This window comes from Capra hircus, chromosome 7 (genome assembly GCF_001704415.2).
Source record: "Capra hircus breed San Clemente chromosome 7, ASM170441v1, whole genome shotgun sequence".
Lineage (NCBI taxonomy): Eukaryota > Metazoa > Chordata > Mammalia > Artiodactyla > Bovidae > Capra > Capra hircus.
The window spans coordinates 104,760,173-104,787,273 of NC_030814.1; the positions used below are offsets into that span (position 1 = coordinate 104,760,173).

At 49.3% G+C, this 27,101-nt stretch overlaps 1 protein-coding gene across 1 annotated transcript in view; it reads right to left on the bottom strand.

Annotated features, from left to right (window-relative positions):
* SUGP1 (SURP and G-patch domain containing 1) overlaps window positions 1–27,101 on the bottom strand; it is a 33,015-nt gene that overhangs the window by 3,605 nt on the left and 2,309 nt on the right. The window contains exons 2-9 of the mRNA XM_018051489.1: window positions 26,592–26,763; window positions 23,109–23,209; window positions 21,568–21,768; window positions 19,395–19,518; window positions 18,981–19,081; window positions 17,907–18,030; window positions 10,509–10,864; window positions 153–259 (exon numbers count right to left, since the gene is read on the bottom strand). Coding sequence (XP_017906978.1) covers window positions 153–259; window positions 10,509–10,864; window positions 17,907–18,030; window positions 18,981–19,081; window positions 19,395–19,518; window positions 21,568–21,768; window positions 23,109–23,209; window positions 26,592–26,763 — 1,286 coding nt within the window. The remainder of the gene's footprint in view (window positions 1–152; window positions 260–10,508; window positions 10,865–17,906; window positions 18,031–18,980; window positions 19,082–19,394; window positions 19,519–21,567; window positions 21,769–23,108; window positions 23,210–26,591; window positions 26,764–27,101) is intronic.

A 27,101-nucleotide genomic window follows, 5' to 3' on the forward strand; every position in this document is an offset into this window, starting at 1 on the left:
CTAACCAAGAGCCTCTCCCCTGAGTGTGGGGTCCACCTGGCACCACAGAGGCTCAGAAAGAACACACTGTGAGCACTGCACCACCGGGCAGAGTGGGAGACAACACTCCACCAGCCCCGTGGGGCCTGCCTGCCCTGCCCCCCGGGCCTTACCTCCTGTTGCTCCTTCAGCTGCTTCTTCTGGGCATCTGAGAGCTCCGTGACACCCACCAGACCCACGGGCTTCCCCTTCTCGTAGCCAAGACCCTTGAGGTCCTGAACTAGAAACAAGACACAGGCTGGTCAGCACTGCACACGGGGGCCCAGCCACGCACCTGTGTCCAAGGCAGAGTCCACGAGCTGACGACACCTGAGGCTCCCGCCACGTGCGGCAGGACCCTGAAGTGGGAGCAGTCAGCATGCGCGTCACCTGATGACCTCGTGGGGCTTTGCTCTGCTGCGTCACGTGCATGCAGTTCCATCCCCCTCTGACTGCTCCAGGCAGGCTCTATGACCCCCACTGTAGATGCTGACACCGAAGCTCCAGAGGCCTGGGCCCCACTCAAGGTGACACAGCTAACAGGTGACAAGGAGGGGAATCTGCACAGCCAGAGACGTGGCAGCTGACTGTGTGTGCACACGGGCTCCTGGGAGCAAGCCCTACAGTGAAGAGACACCCGGTGCAGACACACAGGTGTGCAGCCGGCATAAGAACGCTGTTAGTGCCTGCCTGAGACGCAGCCAACTGTCTTTAAAGCAACTAACATTTAATCTGGTGTCAGCTTTGGGGCTTGGTTGGAACCCACAACAGTAATTCACGTGAAGATGCTGTGAAGGCTCCATCTGAGTGCTGGAAACAACCTCCCTGCAGGGGGTGGCTGCTGGGGAGCAACTCAGGCAGAAGAGGTGCAGAGGCCTCTCTGGAGGCTGAAGAGCCAGGTCTTCCCAGATCAATGGGGCTGGGGCTTTGCCTGCAAGAACCACTCGCAAGTGCTTTTGGACCCTAAGACTGTCCCCTAATTCCTCAGTCTGTGGGGGCTCTGGAGGATACTGGGGAACGCCGTGGAGAGAAACAAAGGAGCCAAGGTCTGAGCAGTCTGCTGTTCACCTGGATCAGGTCCGAAGTCCCTCTCCTTCCCCGGCCACTTCAACAGTGAGCAGGCGGGTGGGGGCTGCCCACAATTCCCTGGAAACAATGTGGGCCATTGGGGCTTGAACCTGAACCCAAGACTCTGGAGCCGGTACGTGTCCCCTAGATCGTGAAGGACACTTCTTCTGCAGCTGGGGCTGGACCTCAGGGCTGCGACATGCATGCATGAGAGCGGCCCTCACATCTGAGCACCCTCCTGTATACTGGGCACCACGTTTGGAACCTGGGCAGCAATTCGACCCTAGCACCATCAACCCTGGGCAGAGATGAGATCTAGAGCCCCAGTGGGTGCTAAACTCTTCAGGTAGTAGCCTTTCTCTTTAGCCAAGGGAGCACTGGGCAGGAGGCTACTCTCAGAGTGGGCAGGGCCAACAAGCCAGCCTGTGACCTGGTGAGATGCCTTCCGTTTCAGCCCATCCTTGGACAGCAAATGCAGGTGTTGGTGTCAGGTCACACAGGACTCTTCTATGCTTGTGTGTCCAGCGCCAGTCAAGTCAGGGCTGAGGGAGGTTGAGAGGGCTCTGCCCATAGTACAGGCTGCGTGGTGGAGTCAGACAGAGAGCATGAGCTTACTGGTCATCAGTATCTCCTACAGGATGCCATGGCAACAGACGCCCACCCTTAAGGGTCTGTGGTAGAAAACGAGCAATGAGGCCACACGCTGGCTGTCGCTGAAACTGCTGTCAAGGAGGGGGACGCTGGAGACAGCTGCACAAAACTGACTGTGGCGATTACTGCGCTTATCGTTGTACATTTCCTGAGCCTTCTACGACAAGGCTAAATCCAAGTACTTTAGGGCTTAGGAAAAATCAGGATCATCCATATGTTGTCTATAAAAGATTTACTTTAGATATAGACAAAAACAGGTTGGCAGTGAAAGGAAGGAAAAAGATGCAAACAGAGAGCAAGAGAGCGCTGCTCTGGCCACACTAGTATCAGACAAAATAGCCGAGGTCACAAAAGGTTACAAGAGACAGAGAAGGACGCTGCCTATCAACAAGAGGTTCACTACAGAAAGAAAACCTGACAATTAAATATACATACACACAGACCTTGGGGCCTCCCTGGTGGCTCAGATGCCACAGAATCTGTCTGCGATGCAGAAGACCTGGGTTCAATCCCTGGGTTGGGACGATCCCCTGGAGAAGGGCATGGCAACCCACTCCAGGATTCTTGCCTGCAGAATTCCATGGACAGAGGAGTTTTGCGGGCTACAGTCCATGGGGTCGCAGATCATCAGACACAACTGAGCGACTAACACACAGAGACCTAACAGAGCTCCAGGATAAATGAAGCAAAACCTGACCAAACTGAAGGGAGAAATAAACAGTTCTGTAGAAACTGCTGATGACTGCAATGTCCTACTTTAAATAATGAACAGAGCGTCTACACAGAAGACCAGTAAGAATACACAGGACTGAACACCACTGTAAGCCAGCCAAGGCCGACTAGACTATCTACAGAGCACGCCAGCCAACAGCAGCAGAGCACACGGTATTCTGGAACACACGGAGCATTCTCCAGGATAGGCCGCATGCTGGGTCACACAACAATCTGAATAAAAGTCATCTTTTCTGATCAAAATGGAATGAAATGAGAAATCAGTGACAGAAGGCAAACTGGAAAACTCACAAATGTGGAAACTAAACACAATCTTAAAAATCAATGGTCAAAGAAGAAATCACAAGAGATCAGAAAATGCTTAAGAGACAAATAAACATAAAAGCACAACACACACCAAAATTTACGGGGGGGGGGGGCGGGCAGCAAAAGCAGGGCCAAGAGGAAAATTTATAGTTGTAGATGCTCATATTAAAAAAGAAGGCAGACCTCCAACCAGCACCTAGCTGTACATCATAAGGAACCAGAAAAAGAAGAACAAACTAGTTCCTGAGCTAGCAGAATGGAGGAGATAAAGATCAGGATGGAGATAAAAGAAATAGGAAATAGAAAAGTATCAGAGAGAAAAATCAATGAAACCAAAAGTTCGTTTCTCGAAAAGACGAAGGAAATGGACAAATCTTTACATAGACTGCCTAAGGAAAAAAGAGAGAAGACTCAACTACTAAAATAACAGGGAGATACAGCAGTCAACTTCATCAGTAGGGGATAAATTCCAAGATCCCCCCACAGGATGCCTCAAACTGCAGACAGTACTGAACCCTGTATATATACAGACACACACACACACCCCGACTGCATACATACCAACCCATGATGAAGTTTAGTTTACAGATTAGACACAGTAATATTAATAATAGCTAATAATAAAACAGAGGTTATAACAATTCCCTGGTGGCTCAGACAGTAAAGCGTCTGCCTCCAATGTGGGAGACTTGGGTTCGATCCCTGGGTCGGGAAGATCCTCTGGAGGAAATGGCAACCCACTCCAGTACTCTTGCCTGGAAAATCCCATGGATGGAAGAGCCTGGTAGGCTACAGTCCATGGGGTCGAAAAGAGTCGGACACGACTGATCGACTTCACCTGACAGTAAAAATTATGTGAATGTGGTTTCTCTCCCAAAAGATTTCATCACAAATGTAACGCGGTTTCCACCTTAACACAGCACATGTTTAGCACACACTGTGGCTGTAACTTTTGCAGTTTGAGATATGATGGTGAAACCAGCACAGATTTCTTTTTCCTTCTTCACCATTTCATAGATAGATGCTTTTTTTTTAACTCTAGATCTTGGTAACTGAAGATTATTATTTTTTTTTTTGGTAACTGAAGATTATTAAGCCAAGAACTTTAAGTAACTCTTTACTTAAAGGAAATACTTTACAGCTTCTCTTTGGCATGTCTGAATTGCCAGCATCACTACTCTTGTGCTTTGAGGTCATTATCAGGGAAAACAGTAAAGTAAGGGTTATTTGAACATAAGCACTGCAACACCATGACAGCTAGTCTGACAACCAAGTAACCAAGTGACAAATGGGTGAGCACTGAGGAACTGGTGCCTTTGAGTTGTGGTGCTGGAGAAGACTCTTGAGAGTCCCCTGGACTGCAAGGAGATCAAAGCAGTCAATCCTAAAGGAAATCAACCCTGAATATTCACTGGAAGGACTGATGCTGAAGCTGAAGCTCCAATACTTTGGCCACCTGATGTGAAAAGCTGACTCACTGGAAAAGACACTGATACTGGGAAAGACTGATGGTAAAAAGGAGAAGGGGACGGCAAAGGATGAGACGGTCAGATAGCATCACCGACTCAACGAACATGAATTTGAGTAAGCTCCAGGAGATAGTGAGGGACAGGGAAGCCTGGCTGCTGCCGTCCATAGGGTCGCAAGAGTCAGGAGATAGTGAGGGACAGGGAAGACTGGCTGCTGCCGTCCATAGGGTCGCAAGAGTCAGACACGCCTTAGTGACGGAGCAGACAATAACAATGGGGGGAATGAATCAGACAAAGGGATGACTCGCGTGCCAGGGAGGGTGGGCCAGACAGCACAAGACTTCATCACAATTCTCAGAAAGGGCTCATAGTTTGAGATGTATTAATTTTTTATTTCTGGAATTTTTCATTTAATATTTTTGGAACACAGTTGATGGTGGGTAATTGAAACCACACAGAAAGCAAAAACACAGATAATGGGGAACTACTGAAGCGAGAGCGTTCCAGAAAAACATCTATTTCTGCTTTATTGACTATGCCAAAGCCTTTGACTGTGTGGATCACAATAAACTGTGGAAAATTCTTCAAGAGATGGGAATACCAGACCACCTGACCTGCCTCTTGAGAAACCTATATGCAGGTCAGGAAGCAACAGTGAGAACTGGACATGGAACAACAGACTGGTTCCAAATAGGAAAAGGAGTACGTCAAGGCTGTATATTGTCACCCTGCTTATTTAACCTCTATGCAGAGTACATCATGAGAAACGTTGGGCTGGATCAAGCACAAGCTGGAATCAAGATTGCCGGGAGAAATATCAATAACCTCAGATATGCAGATGACACCACCATTATGGCAGAAAGTGAAGAGGAGCTAAAAAGCCTCAATGAAAGTGAAAGAGGAGAGTGAAAAAGTTGGCTTAAAGCTCAACATTCAGAAAACGAAGATCATGGCATCTGGTCCCATCCACTTCATGGGAAATAGATGGGGAAACAATGGAAACTGTGTCAGACTTTATTTTTGGGGGGCTCCAAAATCACTGCAGATGGTGACTGAAGCCATGAAATTAAAAGACGCTTACTCCTTGGAAGAAAAGTTATGACCAACCTAGTTAGCATATTCAAAATCAGAGACATTACTTTGCCAACAAAGGTCTGTCTAGTTAAGGCTATGGTTTTTCCAGTGGTCATGTATGGATGTGAGAGTTGGACTGTGAAGAAGGCTGAGCACAGAATTGATGCTTTTGAACTGTGGTGTTGGAGAAGACTCTTGAGAGTCCCTTGGACTACAAGGAGATCCAGCCAGTCCATCCTAAAGGAAATCAGTCCTGAATATTCATTGGAAGGACTGATGATGAAGCTGAAACTCCTATACTTTGGCCACCTCACGCCAAGAGTTGACTCACTGGAAAAGACCCTGATGCTGGGAGGGACTAGGGGCAGGAGGAGAAGGGGATGACAGAGGATGAGATGGCTGGGTGGCATCACCGAATTGATGGACATGAGTTTGAGTGAACTCCGGAAGTTGGTGATGGACAGGGAGGCCTGGCGTGCTTCGATTCATGGGGTTGCAAAGAGTCGGACATGAGTGAGTGACTGACCTGACCTGAACGGATTGATCCCTGGAGAGTGGCATGGCAACCCACTCCAGTATTCTTCCCTGGAGAATCCCCATGGTGGGCTGAAGTCCATGGGGTCCCAAAGTCAGACACCACTGAGCGACTAAGCCCAGCATTGTATTACTGATGACTTTACAAAAACAAAAGAATGACAGAATACTAAACAGCACAAACTACCAAGACTAACTAAAAAAGTAACAGAAAACTTGAACAGAATTATAACAACTAGTGGGAATCAATCAATACCCAACCATCTCCTCTCCCACCCCCAAAAAAAGCCCAGAATCAGATGGTGTCACTGGTAAATTCTACCCAAGATTTAGAAGAGGATTTAACACCAATTGTACTCAAATTCTTCCAAAAAATTAAAAGTAGATAACACTTTCTACTTCATTCTACGAGGTCAGTGTTACTCTGATATGAAAGGCAGACACAGACAATATACGAAAACTACAAACCAATAATCTTTATGAGTCAAGATGCAGAAATCTGCACCAAATACTAGCAAAACCAAGGCCATCAGCATGTTAAACTAATCATTTACTACAACAGACTGGGGTTTATTCCAGGAATGCAAGAGCGGTTCAACACACAAAAACCAATCAACGTAAAACGCCACTTTAACAGAAATAGATAAAAATCCACATGATCACTTCAATTGACGCAGAAAAAGCATTTGACAAAATCAAACACTCTCTCATGATAAAAACGCTCAGTAAAGACAAGGGAACTTCTTCAACATGACAAGGGCCAGCTATTTAAAAAAACACAATCATAATACTCGATGGTGAAAGACCAACAGCTTTCCCCCTAAGAATTAGGAACAGGCAGGAATGCCTGCTTTCACCGCTTCTGTTCAACACAGTACTGCGAATCCTAGCTAGAGCACTTAGGCACGAAAAAGCAGTAGGAAGCAGCCAAGTTGGAAAGGAAGACATAAAACTATCCTTATTTGCACATGACATGATCTACATATATCTAGAAAACCCTGAAGACTGTTATGGTAATACATGAATTCAGCAAACTTAAAAAGATACATAAAAAGGGTTCCCTGATGGCTTGGTAGTAAGGAGCCTGCCTGCCAATGCAGGAGACACAGGCTCAATCTCTGGTCTGGGAAGATTCCACAGGCTCAGGAGCAACTAAGCCTGTGAGCTACAACTCCTCAGCCTGTGCCCTAGAGCCCTCGAACCGCAGCTACCGAAACCTGTGCGCCTCGGGCCCACGCTTCGCAGTAAGAGAAGCCACCGCAGAGAGAAGCTGGAGCAACCGCACCCAGGGCAGCACTCCCACTTGCTGCAACTAGAGAAACGCCTGCACAGCAGACAGAGACCCAGCAGAGCCTAAACAAATAAATAAATGTGAACGGGAAAGCGATCCTGTGTTCTCAGACTCAGTTCACTTCAGTCGCTCAGTTGTGTCCAACTCTTTGCAACCCCAGGGACTGCAGCACGCCAGGCTTCCCTGTCCATCACCAACTCCCGGAGCTTGCTCAGACTCACGTCCATCGAGTCGGTGATGCCATCCAACCAGATTCTCAGACTGGAATCTCAGTTCTCAGGTTGGATTCCAATCTCATTTCTCAGACTGGAAGACTCAAATGTTAACATGTCAATACTACCCAAAGCAATCGACAGATTGAATACAGACCCTATCCAAATCCCAACAATGCTTTTTGCAGAAATGGAATGGCTCATCTGGAAATTCATACAAAAAGTCAAAGGACCTAGAATAGCCAAAGCCTAAAAAAGAACGAAGTTGAAAAGCAGATACTCCCGATTTAAAACTTTACCTCACAGCTACGATAATCAAAACAGTGTGCTGCTGGCATAAGGCGAGACACGGCCACTGTCACAGAACAGAGAGCCCCCGAATAGACTCTCACATCTGCGGAGCTTTTGACAAGGCGTGAAGAGACCATTAAGTGGAGAAAGAATCACCGTCTCTTTGACAAATGGTACTGGGAAAACTGGATCTCCACGTGCAAAGAAATGAAGCGGGACCCTTACTTTATATCATGTGTAAAAATTAACTCAATTTTATGAGCTAAAACTATAAAACTCTTCCTGACCCAGGAACTGAACTGGGGTCTCCTACATTGTAGGAGGACTCTTTACCAGCTGAGCTACCAGGATGGTATAAAAACCCTTAGAAGAAAACAGACGCATATTTTCAAGACTTTCAGATGTGGGTGACAAAAGAAAAAATAAATTGAACATTAAAACTTAAAACTTCTGTGTATCAAAGGACATTAAGAGAACATTAATAATAAAAAATTATTTTTAAATACAGCCCACAAAACTAGAAAAAAATATTTGCAAATCATTTATCTCAATAGCGGTAAATATCTAAAACAGAAAAAGAACTCCTACAACTCAATAACAAAAGGGCAAATAACTAAAAAATGGGCCAGACTTCCCGGGGCCCAGTGGTTAATAATCGGCCTGCTGATGCAGGGAACACGGGTTCGATCCCTGCTCTGGGAAGACCCCGCGTGCCTTGGAGCAGCTAAGCCGGTGCCCCGCAACTGCGGCAGCCCATGTGCTGTGGCTGCTGTAGCCCAGGCGCCCTGGAGCCTGTGCTCCGCAGCCAGAGACGCCAGCACCACGAGAAGCCTGCGCGCCACGGAAACAGTTGCCCCTCCTTGCTACCAACTAGAGACGTCCCTGCACAGCCACGAAGACCCAGCGCGGTCAACGGTAAACAAACAATTTTTAAAAAATGGGCAAGGGACTGAAGTAGACATTTCTCCAACTAAACTGTACAAATAACCAATAATACAAGAAAAGATGCTCAACACCATTAGTCATTAAGGAAACGCAAATCAAAATTACATTGTGATTTCACTTTACTCTTACTAGGATAGCTATAATAATAAGGCGAGAATGTGAAGAAATTCAAACCCTTGTGCATGGCTGATGGGAATGTAAAACAGTGCAGCTGCTGTAGAAAACAGTTTGGCAATTCTGCAGTAAGTTACAGAATTACCGTAAGACCTAGTGATTCCACTCCTAGATATATGCATAAGTAATCAAAATCACCAAAGAAAGGCAATGCCAAAGAACGCTCAAACTACCGCATAATTGCACTCATCTCACACGCTAGTAAAGTGATGCTTAAAATTCTCCAAGCCAGGCTTCAGCAATACGTGAACTGTGAACTTCCAGATGTTCAAGCTGGCTTTAGAAAAGGCAGAGGAACCAGAGATCAAATTGCCAACATCTGCTGGATCATGGAAAAAGCAAGAGAGTTCCAGAAAAACATCTATTTCTGTTTTATTGACTATGCCAAAGCCTTTGACTGTGTGGATCACAATCAACTGTGGAAAATTCTGAAAGAGATGGGAATACCAGACCACCTGACCTGCTTCTTGAGAAATCTGTATGCAGGTTAGGAAGCAACACTTAGAACTGGACATGGAATAACAGACTGGTTCCAAATAGGAAAAGGAGTACGTCAAAGCTGTATATTGTCACCCTGCTTATTTAACCTCTATGCCGAGTACATCATGAGAAACGATGGGCTGGAGGAAGCACAAGCTGAACTCAAGACTGCCGGGAGAAATATCAATAACCTCAGATATGCAGATGACACCACCCTTATGGCAGAAAGTGAAGGGGAACTAAAAAGCCTCTTGATGAAAGTGAAAGAGGAGAGTGAAAAAGTTGGCTTAAAGCTCAACATTCAGAAAACGAAGATCATGGCATCTGGTCCCATCACTTCATGGGATATAGATGGGGAAACAGTGGAAACAGTGTCAGACTTTATTTTTTGGGGCTCCAAAATCACTGCAGGTGGTGACTGCAGCCATGAAATTAAAAGACGTTTAATTTCCTTAGACGTTTAATAACCTTGGAAGGAAAATTATGACCAACCTAGACAGCATATTAAAAAGCAGAGACATGACTTTGTCAACAAAGGTCCGTCTAGTCAAGGCTATGGTTTTTCCAGTGGTCATGTATGGATGTGAGAGTTGGACTAGAAAGAAAGCTGAGTGCAGAAGAATCAATCCTTTTGAACTGCGGTGTTGGAGAAGACTCTTGAAAGTCCCTTGGACTGCAAGGAGATCCAACCAGTCCATTCTAAAGGAGATCAGTCCTGAGTGTTCACTGGAAGGACCGATGCTGAAGCTGAAACTCCAATACTCTGGCCACCTGATGCGAAGAACTGACTCATTGGAAAAGACCCTGATGCTGGGAAAGATTGAGGGCAGGAGGAGAAGGGGATGACAGAGGATGAGATGGTTGGATGGCATCACCAACTCAATGGACATGGATTTGGGTGGACTGTGGCAGTTGGTGATGGACAGGGAGGCCTGGCATGCTGTGGTTCATGGTGTCGCAAAGAGTCGGACATGACTGAGAGACTGAACTGAACTGAATCAAAATCTGGGATCCAAACAGTCCGTGTAGGTCAACGTTCACAGCAGCAGTAGTGACAATCGCCAAAACGTGAAAACAACTCAGGCTTCTGAACAACTGATGAATGGGTGAACAAAAGGCTGTCTCTCCATACACTGGACTACTACTCAGCCATGGAAGCAAATGAGCCTGTGACACGTGCTGCAACGCACATGAACCCTGGAAACACTACGCTCTATGAAAGACGCCAGACCCTCCCCCGCACGCTGAGACGGGTTGGCCCACCTGACAGGGGTGAGGGAGCGGCATCCGCGTCCCTCTGCGCCAGCTCGGCGGGAGGGAGCTCCACCTTGTCCTCTTCAGGCCCCCACCGGCTCTTCCGCTTCCTCTTCACATTGGCTGTGGTGGCCGGCTTCCCTGGGGCGGCGGCAGATGGGTTGGCAGTGGGCAGGGGGGCAGATGAGGTAGGGCAGGCAGTGGCAGTGGGCGTGGACCCCAATGGGGTCTCAGGAGGAGATCTGCGCTTCAGTCCGAGGTCAGGTGCGGTGGGGGTGCCCGTGGGACCAGCCTTGGCTTTCCGGAACTCCTCCAGCTTCTGGCGGTAGTACTTGTACCCTTGGCTGTTGGGTTCATATAGAAAGCTGCAAAAGAGAGTAGGGGGCAGACTGTAATTGGGCCCCAGACCCTACCTGATTTAGGGTAGGTCGGGCTTTGCTTTGCATAGGTATACCCAGGTCAGCCAGCGTCACTTCAGGGTCATGTCAAGATAGAGGTCTCTACCATGCCCTCCTGCCTGCCAGGTCTCGGTGGCTGCTGGCCCTGGTGACTCAAATCTGAGGAACAGTGTCACATGCCCACAGCTTTTCATGATGCTGTTCCTGTGAGCTAAGGGTCCTGCCAAGCCCCTACCCTATCCTCACTGGATGCCTGTCACACTATCATTGATCCCCTGCCTTGAAGGAAAAGGTGCACGCTCTCTCAGACCTCGCCCAGCCATTCTAGATGAATGCACCAGTGCCTGCAAACCAAGAACTCCTGCGTAGCGAGAGACTCCTGGTGCCAGAAAGGGCAGGTTCTGACCCACACCTGACAGCTGGGCACATCTGTGCTCCTTTCTGATGCATCCTTGAGAGGCATCAACAGTGGACAGAGACAAAACAAAGACACTGAACGCTGCAACAGACAGGGAGCTACTGACAGCCTTGCCAGGAGCTGTGGGTCCCCCAGTGCAGAGCAGTGGATGCTGGGCTCAGAGCAGGCAGACCCTGCAGGTCTGCACCCGCCTGCCGTCTCTCAGCCTCTGTATGTACTGAGCCAACAGGCCCACCTCGAGAGTCCATACTGGACGGAAGCATCACAGCCCTGTTCTACATAGCAAAACCTGTCCAGAGCAGAGATTACATAGCCCTTGACAAGAAGTGGCTAGACCTGCACTCGTAAACCTGGAATGATAGTCACAGCACAACGCTGTACTACAAAAGTAACATGTAGGCTCAAGGACACTGTAAATTCCTTCTGTATAAAAGTTAGCAGAAACAAAAAATCCACAGACTATTTCTACATGAGAGCCACAAGAGGGATGGAAGGACTCCCAGGTCTGCTAATGTTGGTACTCAGGGTGGGATGGAGGGATGGGGGAGCCTGTGGCGGCGTCTTTGTATTTCTGGGTCACAGTACAACCATGTATGGCCTTCAGAAAACCCGATGAGGAACATTTGTAAAAAATTAAAAGAAACAAAGATCATAAAATCATTAAGCTTCTAGCCAAGGTAAGAAAAAAGAGGATACAAATTACTAACAAGAGAAATGAAAGGGCAGCCATCACTACAGATCCCATGGACATTAAAAATACTATGGATCACTATGAACAACTCTATGCACACAAACTTAACAACCCAGATGAAACAGGCCAATTCTTTGAATGAAGAAACAGACAATCTGAACGGGCCTATTTTTATTAAAGAAAGTGAACCAATTATTAATAACCTTCCAAAAATTCCCTGGTGAATTCTACCAAATATTTAAAGAAGAAATTATACCAATTCTGTACAATCCTTTTCAGAGGAGAGAAGCAGATGGAATACTTTTTAAGTTATTCAATTACTCTAACAGCAAAACCAGACAAAAACATTGTAAGAAAACTATAGACCAACATCTCTCTTGAACACAGATGTAAAAATCCTCAATAAAATGTTAGCGAACCTAATCCATTAATGTAAAAAAAAAAGAATTATACACCACAACCAAGTGGGATTCATTCTAGGCATGCAAGACTGGTTCAACACTTGAAAATCAAGCAATGTAATCCATCAGGTCAATAGGCTAAAAAAGAAAAACCCCATGATCACAGCAACTGCTGCAGAAAAAGCTTGAGACTTAACAAAATCTAATACCCATTCACGAGGAAAGCTCTCAGTAAACTAGGAGTGTAGGCAAACTTGTCCCACGTGATAGAGCATCTACCAAAATACCTCATACCATCATAATGATGAGAAACCTCACGCTTTTTCACTAAGAGGAACAAGCCAAGAATATCCCAATGTTTTTCATTATCATACTGGAAGTTCTAGCTAAGGCAGTAAGAGGAGAAAAGAGAACAGAAAGTATACTGAGAAGGAAGAAATATGACATGATCGTCTGTGCAGAAAAAACAGACAAAAGAATAGACCAAAAAACCCCCTAAAACTTCATAAGCTATTATAGCAAGGCTTCAGGATACAAGATTAGTCTGCAGAAGTCAATCACTTTCCTATACACCAGCAATGAATACATGGAATTTGACATTAAAAACATCATACCATTTACATTAGCATTTCCCCAAACGAAATACACAGGTATAAGTCTAACAGGATATGTACCAGATCTATATGAGGAAAACTAAAAAACTCTGATGAATGAATTCAAAGAACTAAATAAACGAAGAGATAATCCATCTTCACAGATAGAAAGTTACTCAATGTTGTCAAGGTGTCAGTCATTCTCAACTTGATTTCCAGAGTCAGTGCAATTCCACTTGAAAACAGTTATTCTGTACATACTGACAAACTGATCTGAAAGTTTATATAAAGAGACAAAAGACCCACAACAGCCAACACAATACTGAAAAAGAAGAACAGAGTCAGAGGACAGACATTCCCTGACTTCAGGGCTTCCTGTAAAGCTACCGTAATCAAGGCAGCGGGGGGATGGGAGAGGAAATGGACAGACAGGTCAACAGAACAGAACAGAGAGCTCAGAAACAGACCCACGCACACACAGCCAACTGTTCTGTGACCAAGGAGCAAAAGCAATGCAATGGGGCAAAAACAGTCTTTTCAAGAAACAGTGCTGAAAAAAAAAAAAACAAAACAGTGCTGAAACCAGACAGACACATACAAGGAAAAAAAATGACACAGACCTCATAAGCCTCACATTCACAAAAATTAACTTAAAAAGTTTATCACTGATCTAAATGTAAAACCTGAATCTGTAAATAAAACACAGAAGGATATCTACATAACCTTGGGTATGGCAAGGACTTTTTAGATACAACATCAAAGGCACATGATCCATGAAAGCAACTGATAAACTGGACTTCATTAAAATTAGAAACTTCAGCTCTCCAAAAGACAAAGTCACGAGTATGAGAAGACAGGCCAGCCACAGACTTGGGAGAAATATTTGTGAAAGACACATCTGATAAAGATTGTTACCCAAAATATATGAAGAACTCTTAACAGGCAAAAAAAAAAAAAAAAGAAAACAAGTCAGTCAATAAAAAACGGGTTAATAACCTTAACACACACCACACCAAAGAATATTTACAGATGGCAAATAAACATTATGGAAAGATATTCTACATCACATCATCAGAGAAATGCAAATCAAAACAATGCATATCACAACATATCTATAAGAATGGCCAAAATCTAAAACACAACAACATCAAATGTTGATATGGATATGGAGCAACTGAAACTCATTCATTGCTGGGGGGTGGGGCAACGCAAAAGGTACAAGCCACTTTGGAAGACAGTTTGGCAGTGTCTTACAAAATTAAATATACCATACAATCCAGCAATCACAGGTTTTGGTACATAAAGAGCTGAAAATTTATGACCACATGAAAACCTTGAACACAGATGTTTAAGGCAACTTTATTCGTAACTGCAAAAACTTGGGAGCAACCAAGATGTCCTGAAGGAAGTGAATGGATAAATAAACGGTGGTACATCCAGACAAGGGAAAATTATTCAGAGGTAGAAAGAAATGAGCTATCAAGCTACAAGGAAAAAAAAAAAGGACTCAGAGCAATCTTAAATGCATGTTACTAAGTAAAGAAAGCCAATCTGAAAATGCAACATACTATGATTCGAATTAAATGACATTCTGGAAAAGACAAAACTAGAATCAGTAAAAAAGATCAGTGGTTGCCAGGGGCTGGAGAGGCAGAGGGGATGAACAGGCAGAACACAGGGAATGTCAGGGCAGAGAGAATGAATAGTCTGTATATATCATACAGACAGACACATGTCATTACACATTTGTCCAAACCCAGTGAATACACAACGCCAAGAGTGAACTCTAAACCACGGACTGTGGGTGATTATGGTATGTCAATACAGGTTCACTGATTGTAACAAATATACTATTCTGGTGGGGATGTTGATAATGAGGGAGGCTGTGTGTGTGTCAGGGAAGGGGGCACCCAGGAAGTCTTTGTAGCCTCTCCCCAATTCTGCTGTGAACCTAAAACTGCTCCAAAAATAACATCTTAAAACATAAGAGACCAAACCAAGAAGTTGTTCAAAGAAGGAAGGGAGCAGATGGCTGGATTTAAAAAAGACTCATGGCAACCAGGACATGGATTTAAAGCAATCTGATTTTTCCAAGAAAAGCAGACTGGGGCATTCACCCACTGGGGCAGAGAGGCAGTGCCAAACAGAGTGGGTCTCCTCTAGGCTCACAGGCCTGCCTCTTCCTGGCCTCAGCTGATGGTTCCTGCTGCGTCTCCTCAGAGCTGCTCTGAGAGGCAGCACCCACAAGCCCCCCATGGGCAAGCCTGTCTGCAAGGAGGGTCCTTGCTCACTGTGGGCCCTGGGCACAAGTGCAGGGGATTTTACAAGACCCCTCTGGTTGGAGTGGGCAGAGTCAACCAAAGTTAACACTTTGGTGTATTTCCTTCCAGACTTATTTTCAGTGGAGCTATATTTGAACAGAGGTGTGATTCTATTTTCCACATCCTGATTTAAGTTTCTTAACCCAACAACATATGGCTTTCCCATTAGACTGCAGCGTGGCATGGTAGAGAAGGCATCTCCGCAGACTGGCCTCCTTGGTTTCCTCACCGGTTGAAGGCCAACAGGCCAGGCTGTTGTAAAGAACATGGTTCACCCAGGTGATGTGTTAAGAGCCACACACGGCTTGAGATTTGCTGGCTGCTGCCACCTTCAACAACGTGACTTCCACTGGCCAAGATTACACTGGGTTTAGCCCACCGGGGTTAGACGTTTGTTCTGTTACTAATTTTTCATGACTATGACAGTGCTATATGTAACGTTATTTCGGGGGATGGCATCTCAGAAGTGGGATGACTGGTCAAAGGAACAGGTATTTCCAGCTTCTCCACAGATGAGCATAGCTATTACGTTTCCCAAAACACAGAGCTCCTCAGACATCAGGAGAACAGCAAAGGACCAAGAGCGGCAGGAACACCAGACGGCTGTTAGATTTGGGGGTGAGAGGAGCTGCCTTGCACCTGACCCCCAAGGGGAGAGGAAACCGTCTGCTTGGTGTGGACCTGCGTCTTACACAGGCCCAGACACCTGATTCTTCCTTGCTTATGCTTTCTCCGACTCGGGGAGTGCCGACCATGGACCAGCTCTCGTGTGGAAATGAGCTCCCCTAGACCGCAAGGGTCCCCTTTAGCTGCTTCCCTGCCAGACACCCCCAGGCTCTCGTGCCCCTCATCCCCAGCAGTCACCCTGCCACTACCCAACAAGCTGCATGCCTGCCAGCAATGCCTTCCCAAGGGGCAACAGCTGCAGGGCGGGCCTGCAGTTGCTTGTGGTGATAATGCCTCTTGGCTTTGACCCCACAGGAGAGGCTCAGCCGGAGCTGCTGAGCCCAGGCACCCTCTGGCCAGGGAGAGCCACCTGGGCTGGAGGCTTTGTACAGAGAATCCCATTACCTCACCCGCTTTGCCTGCAATAGATTTTCAGTCAGCTCTAGTCATGATGAGCGACTGGACACTAAGTTTCCTACTGAAATAAACAAACTTACTTATGTAAAGGAAGGGAAAAAAGACGTAGTGATGGATTGCCCACTAACACTGGTTTGAACAGTGCAGAGCGACAGCCGGTATCATTATGCGGTGAGGAGACCCTGGGTCTTCTGAGCACTAGACCTGAACACCCCACAGCCCCCATGAAAGCCCCCAGGTGCCCGGGTGCCAGACACAGGGGCATCTGAAGCCTCAGCAGTCCTCCTCCGCCCCACTCGACGGCTCCCCCATGGCCCCATGTGCCCAGCCTGCCGGGTCTGACCACCCTCCACAGCTGTGGCCAGACCCTGGAAGCACAGCTGACCCTGTCACTCCCTGGCAGACCCTCCAAAGGCTCTCAGTGAACCTGAGCCCTCTGGGACTGAGCCCTGCCCGGCTCCACGGCCCATCTGCACCAATGCCCACCCTGCACCTCCGCCATCTCTGCCGCTTCACTCCTGCACGGCAGTCCCTCCAGACGCCCTTCACGGTGTTCCCTTCACGGTGTTCCGTGTCTAGCTCACGCTGCCTCACATGTGGTAGATGCGACTGGCCGCCTGCCCAGCATCCACTCCTGCTTCCTTCTTCCTGTGTCCCTGACGGCGTCTAGAGCTGCTGAATCAACCAGCCCAGATGGCTGCTGCTCCGACACTTTTTGTTACAAGCGCCATCGCATCTCCTCACTGACTGAGTAGGAACCTGTGTTACTTGTGGCCCAAAGTGTCCTCGAGGGGGCATCACCCCCACAATGGGTTCAGCGCCCACCTCGCAAACCTCTGCCTGGCCCCTCCCTGCAGCAGTGCCCACCCTACCCCCAGCCAATATCCCGCCACCCAGCAGCCTGCCCCTATAAAGAGCACCTATAAAGGGACTGAACCCACCCAAAGAATGGCAGTCGGAGAGCACAGACCCAGCCTGAGGGGGTGGTGTGCGGTGTCACAGCCGGGGACAGCAGGGAGGCCCAGCTGCTTGTCCCACGTGCTCTGCGGACGCTGCACACAGGCTGTGGTTCGCCCTCCCCAGAGCCTGAGGCACCACGTTCCCCACGCTCCTACCATCTCCCTTGTTGTACAGGTGAGAGGATGTACACAGTGAACAACCACTCTGTTAGTTTCTGTTTGAGAGCCCAGCCTGTTCTGCTGCAAAAAGAGCAAGGCAAGTGCTGCAGACTCTCGACGAGGCTCCCAGAGAACAGAAGGCTCCAAAGGCCCTCACACACCTGGCACAGGGATGACTCAGGAACCAGCGTGCACCTGGAGAATGCCGATGGGGCAGCAGGGCCGAACTCTGTGATCAGAAACTCCTGGACCTCAGTCTGGCTCTGCCAACCTCCTGCCATGGGACCCTGGCATGTCTCAGCAGCATACCAACCCCGTTTCCTCAGCAGGGAAGCTATGACTAGGGTGAAGAGTTTACCAACCCCAGTGGGTGCTCCCCCTTACCTGAATGCCTGGTTCTCACGGTTGTTCTGGAGCGCAATGGTTTCCACCTCGGGACCCCCATCCGCTATGAACCTGGCCAACTTTTCTGCGAGGTTCTTGACCTCTTCGTCCTCTGGGGGTGAAACTTTAAGCAGGCTGTCAGTACTGAGCTCAACTCACCACACCCAACAGCCTAATTTCTGCTAAGAACCCCACGGGCAACAAGAGGGGTTTATTTTAGGAACAATACAAAGAAAAACAGGCAAATGGGAATCAGATTACTGTATTGGAACCAAGCAAAATTAATATAATATTTTGAGCCTCCACCCCCCACGCTCCACCCTTTCCCACCCCATAGGTCTGAGGGTTTTGGACCACACACTGGGATGTGGGGACAGAAGAGGGGTGGCCTGGGGCCAGGCTGGAGATAGGAAGCCCCATCTCGGCCTTTCTGATGGGAGCCGCCCACCCAGGTCGCGTGGTGGGATGGGCCTGCCCCACTTCTCCCGGGAAGGTCAGAGCCAGGGGCTGCAAGTGACAGACACGATGACCCAACGTCCGCAGCCCATGTTCGGCTTACAGATCAAGGCCCCTGCTGCCCACCAGCACTTGGCTGGTGCCTCACTTAATCCCAGCTGGAGGCCAGGCAGCATCCCGCCTCCCCTGAGAGTCACCCCGCCAGCCTCTAACCAGCTACTTGTCTCTGTTTCCTGGCCCCCACTCGACCGCCCACCCCTGCCAAGTACCAGGCTCTGCATTTATCTCTCGGTGCCCAGCATGCCACAGGTGCCCATAGCACTTGAGAATGACCATGAACCAAGGGGCAAGCGTGCCTTCCCTGCATGCACTTCCCACGTCTTAGCTGAGCTCCTGGACATGCCCTTGATCTTCACCTCGACCCTTAGATTTCCCCACTCCTCGGAGCAACGGCAACTAGGGCCGTGCTCGTCCCAGCACGACCCCAGCTGCCTGGGAGGGCACAAACCTGCCGCCCCATGCCAAGGAGGGCTCCAGGAAAGGAACCCCAATTCCACATGGGGCATGGTCTGTCCACACGCCTCCCCTGTCCACTTCCCACCCACTTCGCCCACCTACCTTTCTGAGGGGCTGCCTGCAACTTCTGTGCTTCCTTTCTTATCTCAGCCACCTTCTTTCTGTAGTAGAGGAATTCCCTGCTATTCTTATCGTGCAAAAACCTGGAGAGGAGTTTCACAGAACAGAGAGTGAAAATGAGCAACAGGGATGGGTGGGCCCATGCAGCTTCTGAAGACATGGTGTGCAAAAGCAGGCTGTTGAGCAGAGACGCCGTGACAGGGCCCAAAAGCCAGTCTCCACACGGTAGCCCCTGGCAATCTCCGGTGTGAATAAAGTGGTATCTGGCCCACACAAGTAAGCACCCAGCCCCAGTCGGCCTCAGTCACAACCACGGCCTCATAAGAATGTGGGCATGTACTAACGTGTGGCAAGAACATTAAGTACCAGCGGCCTTCCCCTCCCAGAAATACTTACGAAAATGCCGGGTTATCCTTGTAGTTCTCCATAGCTACTTTTTCTAACTCGGGGCCTCCTTCTGCCACAAAGCGGGCCAATTTCTCTATCACTTTCCGAGTCTCGGCTCCCTCTGGGGGTGAAACTTTAAGGAGGCTGTCAGTACTGGGGTTCAACTCACACACCCCACAGTCAACAGGCACACTCTCTCTATGGACCACAAGGACAGAGGGGTGGGGGGAAAAGAGGGTGAAATGCGGGAGGTTGTCGGGAGTCCTGGGTCCATACACAAAAGCACCACGATGAGGGTGAGTTGGTCTAGACAGCCTTTGCGAGACACGCAAAGGTGGGGAGAAAAGTGTGTGAGCCTCCCAAAGGCCAAGCCAGTCACCAGGCTGGCAGGGAGATGTTGGAAAACAGAGCCAGCTTCCCCTTTCTTTTTTGGAATGCTCAATTCTTTTATTTACACGATTTAATTCTTTATATTTCAGTATAATATATCCATTCCCTTTCATCCTTCAAAGATGACAAATTCTTTTTTTAAATATCACTACAAACTATGATTGAAAGACATGGGTGGGTTTCAATCCAACGCAATTAATGTCATCACAGAAACTCCATCTTCCCCTCTGTGGCTGGGGGAGCTTCTTCAGACTGGCGCCTAAGGCCTGCAGGCATGGCCCCAGGAGTCTCTGCCTGCCTCCTTGCTCCCTGCTGGGAAAGGGCGCTTCTAGGACAAGTCAGACACTTCCTGCCCAGACTGAGTGCCAGCCATTCTCCAGAAGTCCTGGCATCCGTGAGTGAGAAAGTGTTTCCAGACTAACATCCGGGAGCTAGTGGGGCTCACTGCGACGGACTTAATTGTTACCTCAGGGCATTTTCAGTGAACAAAACTAAAAAATATACTTTTGTATTTGTATTGGCCTCTACTTCGAGCCACATGGAACTTGCTTCTGTATTTACTGCTGGCCTGTTTCATACAGCTTGAATCCCTCATACGAGAGCTCCCAGGAGAAATCTCTCGACGTCAGTCAGTGCTTAGGGACGTTTGCTTCTCCTGGCACTGGGGTGAGACACTGAGTCTGTGGCCTCTTTCTCCTTGTTGCTTGTACTGCCAGGAGGCTCGGGAGGAGCTGGGAGAGAGGAGCGGTACAAGGTGTGGCCAAGAAGGGCCTGTAAGAGGACCTGTAAGAGGCCTCAGGGACATTCGCGCCCACCTCCCCTTAGCCTCACCCTCCTGCCACATGCCTGCCAACGACCCTAACCTGGTCACTTTATAAGCGCAGCTGCTTCTCTGAGGTTAAATCAACAGCAGGCCACAACAGGTCTCAAGGGCCTCGAGGCCCCCACTGTCCCTCCTAAAGTTCCCAGCAGGGTACCCCTGGGACTGCCAGGGAACCTCTCAGAGGAAACACCACATTCACTGGCTCCATTCTGACTAAAGCTCCAGGGTTTGAGGCTGGCCACTGATCTGCTCAGAGGCTGCCTGAAGTCAGCATCTCACCCAGAGCAAGAGGTCTAGAGGCTGTCACATGATGGTGTGGTCACTTCAGCCTGTCCTCACGGTCAGGGGCGTGACTGTGCCCGCCATCCTGGAGGCCCAGGGCTGGGATCCACGTAGCTCAGGTGGCACCCCGCCTCATTCTGAACACGGACATGGCTGGGCGCGCTGGGAGTGCCGCCACCAGTCCCCTCCCTGCCCGCCTCCACCACGGGACCTGAACTGGCTCACCGAAGGCCAATGACCGTCCTGTGCTGGACTGGGGAGTGCACTTCCCAACCCCTATGCTCACACCTCTGGCCCAAACTAGTGGAGACAATTAAGCCACACTGAGGCGCTCCTCTTCCAGAACTGGATGAGGCGTGCACAAGTGCACACTCCCCTGGGAACGCCACCCCACCATGGAGACCAGCCCCCACAAAAGTGGACAATGAGCCAAACGGCTCCCAGAAGCAGCCCGCTCTCTGCAGCCCTTCCAGGCTCCCCATGGTCTACTCCTCACCTCTTCCTTCACCTCCCTCATCCCGAAGGGCCTCACTCTGACCCTTGGCTCAGCCTGGAGGCATGGTGGCAATGCCCTGACCACAGCCCCAAGCAACCCACACCCGGCTGCGCTTTCCCCGGGACCATGGAGCCTGCCTGTGGAGCTGGAAGAGCAGCTGTGGACGGTGGGCAGCAGCCCCTGCACCTTACCTTTGATCTCCAGCCACTGCTCATAGTCCTCCTCGTCGTCCTCATCAGGAGACTGGAAGACACTTGGGCGGCTGGCCACAGGCAGCTGCTTGGCGTGCGTGTAGTTCTTCACCTGGCCCAGCGGGCTACTGATGAGGGGGGGCCTCTTCCCGGGGCGGGGGAGCACACGAGGCGGGGCAGTGGGTGCGCTGGGGGGAGCGTCTTGGGATACAAGGAGGGAGACCCACACTCAGCGTCTGCGGTGCAGCTTTCCTGTCTTCCTGCCTAAACGGCCCCGCGCCCCCTCGGCTGGGCTCCTCAGCCCCCAGCGCAGCACTGACAGACAGGGAGGGCACAGGAGCACTCGGGCAGATGCCACCCCCGTTACAGATGAGGACCCTTGAGGCCTCGGGAGGAACCACCCACAGGGGCCGCCCAGCCCAGGCCTCTGCAGGTGGCAGTAGTGCCTCTGGCGGCAGGTGGCTCTGACACCTGTAGCCACAGACCAGTGGTGCAGCAACTCTTCGGGATAAGGCCCGAATCCCCCAGGCAGCGTCTCCCACCCCTCTGTCAGTAGCAGGCAGGAGCTAGCCTATTTGGGACTTTCCAACCACAGCTCAGGGCCTGAGACCCTGCAGTGAAGGGCTCTTACGGCCCCTCCTCCCTCTCTGTGGGCAAACCTGGCCTTGGGTTAACTCTTTTAGCTGTTAGCTGGGAAACCTGACAGAAGCCCAGCATCAGCTGTTTCATCGGTAGCTTTCTTATAGAAAACACGAGGCTAGCGGGGCTTCCCTGGCGGTCCAGTGGTTCAGAATCCACCCGCCAACGCAGGAGGCGCAGATCCAGCCCCTAGTCTGGGAAGACGCCACACGCCATGGGCAGCAGCTGGGGCCGGGGCCCCAGCCACCGAGCCTGTGCTCCAGAGCGTGTACGCATGCACTGCAGCCACTGACGCCCGAGTGGCCCTACAGCCTGTGCTCTGAAACAGGAGAAACCCCTGCAGTGAGACGCCTGTGCCCCGCAACTGGAGAGTCGCCTCCACCTGCCGCAACTAGGGAAAGCCCGAGCGCAGCAACGAAGGCCCAGAGCAGCCAAAAATAAACAAACAGATAAGTAAATAAGGGAAATTTTTAAAAAATGAGACTAGTAAAGGCACAACCATAGCTGCGGGTGGTGATTCTGACACCTGGCATGTCCTGCGGGGCTCCTGTGGGCCACACGGCCCCTCACCACCTACAGAAGGAGGGCCTGTTCCTTACACTGCAGCTGCCTCTCTGACTCAAGCCACAGCCCCACACAGTCCCTCAGGTGGGCTGGGTTCTGGCCCTTACCGCCAGAAACCTGGCTTATCTACCTCTAGCTCTTGTGGGTAAGCACCTAAATGGCAGGGTCTGCATTCTCCCCTGGGCACTTCCTGTGAGAACAAGCCGAATGAAGGTGCTCACTGGACAAGGGGTGAGAGGAACGAGGCCTGAGGTGGGACCTGCCACTTTCAAGGTACCGAGGACCGTTGGGGGAGAGTCACCAGGGGCAATCTTAGGGGCAGGGGGGACGGTGCTTACCCGTGCTGGTCTGTGCCTTCTGCAACTTCAGAAACTGCTGCAAGAAGCTACCGTCGTTGGCAAACTTGTTGGAAACGTTAGAGTTGTGTGCGTTTGCAATTCTAGACCGGAGGCAGAGGAGAGAGAGGATAAGCCTTGAGAGGAGGGCAGGGTGCACACCTCGCCGGCCTCAGTCCTACCCCCACCACTGTGCTCTAAGGGGACCCAAAATGGACCCCCAAAGATGCTGGGGACCCACTGAGTGCAGGGAGCGGCCTCCAGAGAAATCAGATGGAACAATCTGGTGCTACTGGTCAGTGGGACGCTACCTGTGCTGAAGTTGTCTCTATCTGCATGTTGACTCTTTGGGTTCAAAGGCTTCCCCAACAAGATGGCTCAGAAGTGCCATGCTCCCCACACAGCACCTGCCATCCTTGTTAACGAGTCATCCGGGCTTTGGCTCGCTCCCATATCTGTCCTGCCAGCCAATCTGTATGGTTCTCAAAGGCAGGGCCTGTGTCTCTACCTGTGTGTGACCACAGCTCGGGGCTGAGGTCAGTCAGCACTTCTGTGTGTTTCACATGTGTCCAAGAAAATACCCAAAGGAATCTCTTGGTGGGAGAATTAGAAATTTTACACTCATTACTTTCTCTCTCTTTCAATTTTACAAAGGGCATGCTTTATTTTTTTTAAGACTTTTTTTTAACGTGGACCATCTTCACAGTCTTTACTGAATTTGTTAAATATTGCTTCTGTTTTACATTTTTGGCTCTTTGGCCACAGGGCAAGTGGGATCTTGGCTCCCCGATCAGGGATCAAACCTGCACTCCGCGCACTGGGAGGTGAAGTCACACCCACTGGATCACCGGGGAAGTCCCAAGCGTTTTATTTTGAAAAAGAAAATGTATTTTTAACGAAACACAAAAGCAAACCCTTAGCATAAAAGTTATAGGGGGCTTCCCCGGTGGCTCAGTGGTACAGAATCTGCTTGCCATTGAAAGGAGACACAGGAGATGCAGGCTCAGATCCTCGGGTCAGGAAGATGCCCTAGAAAAGGAAACGGCAACCCACTCCAGAGTTCCTGCCTGGAGAATCCCAGGGACAGAGAAGCCTTGCAGGCCTCAGTCCACAGGGTCACAAAGAGTGGGACGCAACTGAGCAAAAAGTGATGGAGGCTCATTACGAGCAAATGGGAATCTGGGGGAAAAAAAAAAAACCAGAAATATAGAAAGCAAGAAGAAACCCCCCGAAAAGTCTCACCTCACAAGAGTCACTAGAACAGTTTGGTATACTTCTTTGATTTATCCTTAATTAGAAATAGAAGGAAATAAAGCTGTGATCACGGTCACGTATTCTACTTCTTTCGTCTTTCACTGCAACATACTGTCTTGCTCCAGCCTCAGAAACTCCTCACATGCGCTTTTGGAGCCACGCCCATCATACAGACACACTCAATAACTGGTAAAAGCTCAAAGAGCCCATAGGTCTGAATTTTTTCCTTTAAAATAAAGTTCTAGCCTCCTAGAAATCTGTTCCAATGAAATAAAAGAGGGAAAAGAAATAAGTCAACAAGGGGCACTGGTTAAATAAATTACAGGACAGCCACAGGGCAGATGAAGTGGTCCTGTAAAGCTAGAGTCTCATAACTAAAACCACCAAGCATGACGACAAGTGAAAAGCAAAACGGCAAGATGTAAAGCGATGTCTGCAGCGTGGTCCTGCTTATGTCAACGTATATTTGACTGAAAAAGTTTACAAAAATCCATCAAAAAGCAACCAGCTCCTGCCCGTGAGCTGCAGGGTTACAATGATTTTATTTTTCCCTCCACTTCCCAGTTTTTCTGCCACATATATGCATTATCTTTAAAGTTAAAAGAGAGCGAAGGCAACAAAAGTTGTTTTACGTGAAAGAAAGATCCACTGATAGCCAGCCTTGGCCTTAAACAAGCAGAGCCTTCTGGGGGCCCTGGCCCTGTCCTCACGCTGTGTACACCTCCCCCAGGAGGGACAGGAAGAGGCAGGGACAATGCAAGACAGGAGAACACTTTGGAGGGAATTCCCTGGCAGTCAAGTGGCCAGGACCCTGCACGTTCACTGCCGAGGGCCCAGGTTCAATGCCTGATTGGGTAACTAAGGTTTCGCAAGCTACACAATGGCTTAAAAAAAAAAAAAAAAACCCACTGTGGGGCAGCAGCATGCCAGCAACTGAATCCCACACGAAAACCACCCACAACAAACCACAGGGGCTATTACACAGGTGTTGAATGATGGCTCTTGATGACACATAAACAATACACAGTCCATTCACCCAATGGAATATTATTCAGTCCAAAAAAAAGAGAGAATGAAGTCCTGACACAGCTACAGTGATGAACCTTGAAAACATTATGTCCAGTGAAAGAAGCCAGACACAAAAGGCCAGATATTGCATGAAACACCTAAAATAGGTAAATCCACACAGACAGAAAGCAGATTAGTCATTGTTAGGGGAGCCTCTCCCTTGGGGAGAAGACACGGACTCTTAGAAAATGTAGGCAGTAGAACAAAGCTTCAGAGCAGGACTAACATGCTCACGGGCTTCCCTGGTGGCTCAGTGGTAAAGAATCCACCTGCAGGAGACACAGGTTCGATCCCTGGGTTGGGAAGATCCCCTGGCGAAGGAAATGGCAGCCCACTCCAGTATTCTTGCCCGGGAAATTCCATGGACAGAGGAGCCTGGTGGGCACAGTCCATGGGGTCACAGAAGAGTTGAACATGATTTAGTGACTGAACAACATGCTCCACATTTCAGACCACAGAGAAAGGGACTTGTCTTTCCGTCAGTCTCCAGTGTGGAGATCTTGTCACCCTGATCATATCACTGCTGCTCAAAACTCCTGGGTGCCTACAGAGTTTTTCACAACAGTTAGGAGGAAGCCCTGCCGAAACTACCTCTCACCTGACTCAGAAACAGCCCCTTTGGCGCAGCAGCTCAGGTTGCCTGACACACAGGGGCTCACCTCCCTTTCTGGCCTTTGCAGTCCTTTCCTGCTTCCTTAAAGGGCTGGCTCTGCCTGGGCCTTCAGAATACAGTCTCTTCTGCGTCTGGGAGCACAATGCCTTGTGTTACCTACCGTCAGCTCAGGCGTGTAACTGGGACTCCTCCTTGCTAGCAGGCTGTGATCCCCATAAGGGCAGAGATGGAATCCGGGTTTCTGCTTCGGGCTATACTCGTGGTCCCTGGCCCACAAATGGTCAGCAGTAAATAACCACGGAGTGAAAGAGGTGGCAGCCATCCTCTGGGATCCCATACACCCTGTGATTCTCTCCTGCCACACTGCGCCTCCTAAAAGAGTGTACCTGTGTCCCTCCTTGCATCATCAGGTTGGAGTCAGATGCAGCAACATCTCAACTGCTCTCACAAGCAAAACCCTCTGCTGGTGACCTTCTAAGACCCTAACCCGACTGAGCGACTGAACTGAACTGAACTGAACTGAACCGAACCCAGCTTCAGGGCAGACTTACTCGCCAGGATGCGGGGGCTGGGGGCTGGCCACCTGATTCTGCTTGGCCTTCTGCTCCATTCTGGCTTCAATTTCCCGTTTCTTCTGAGCAATGAGCTCCTCTTGGTGAAGGATGTTCATGTTCATTTTTCCAGACTTGGGAGGAGCAACCCCAAACCACCGGTTAGCCTTTCCTGGGGCGGGAAGAGAAGTACATCAGAAATCACCTTTGCTCTGAAGAAATACAGATGACCAACAGGTACGTGAAAAGATGCTCCACACTGCTAATTATGAGAGAAATGCAAACCAAAACTACAGCGAGGTACTGCCTCACACCACTCAGAATGACCATCATTACAAAGTCTACAGAAAACGAATACTAGAGAGGGTGTGGAAAAAAGGCAACCTTCCTACACTGTTGGTGAGAATGAAAGCTGGTGCAGCCATTATGGAAAACAGTATGGAGGTTCCTCAGAAAACTAAAAATACGCTCTGGCAGTAACACTCCCGGGCATGTATCGACACAAAACTA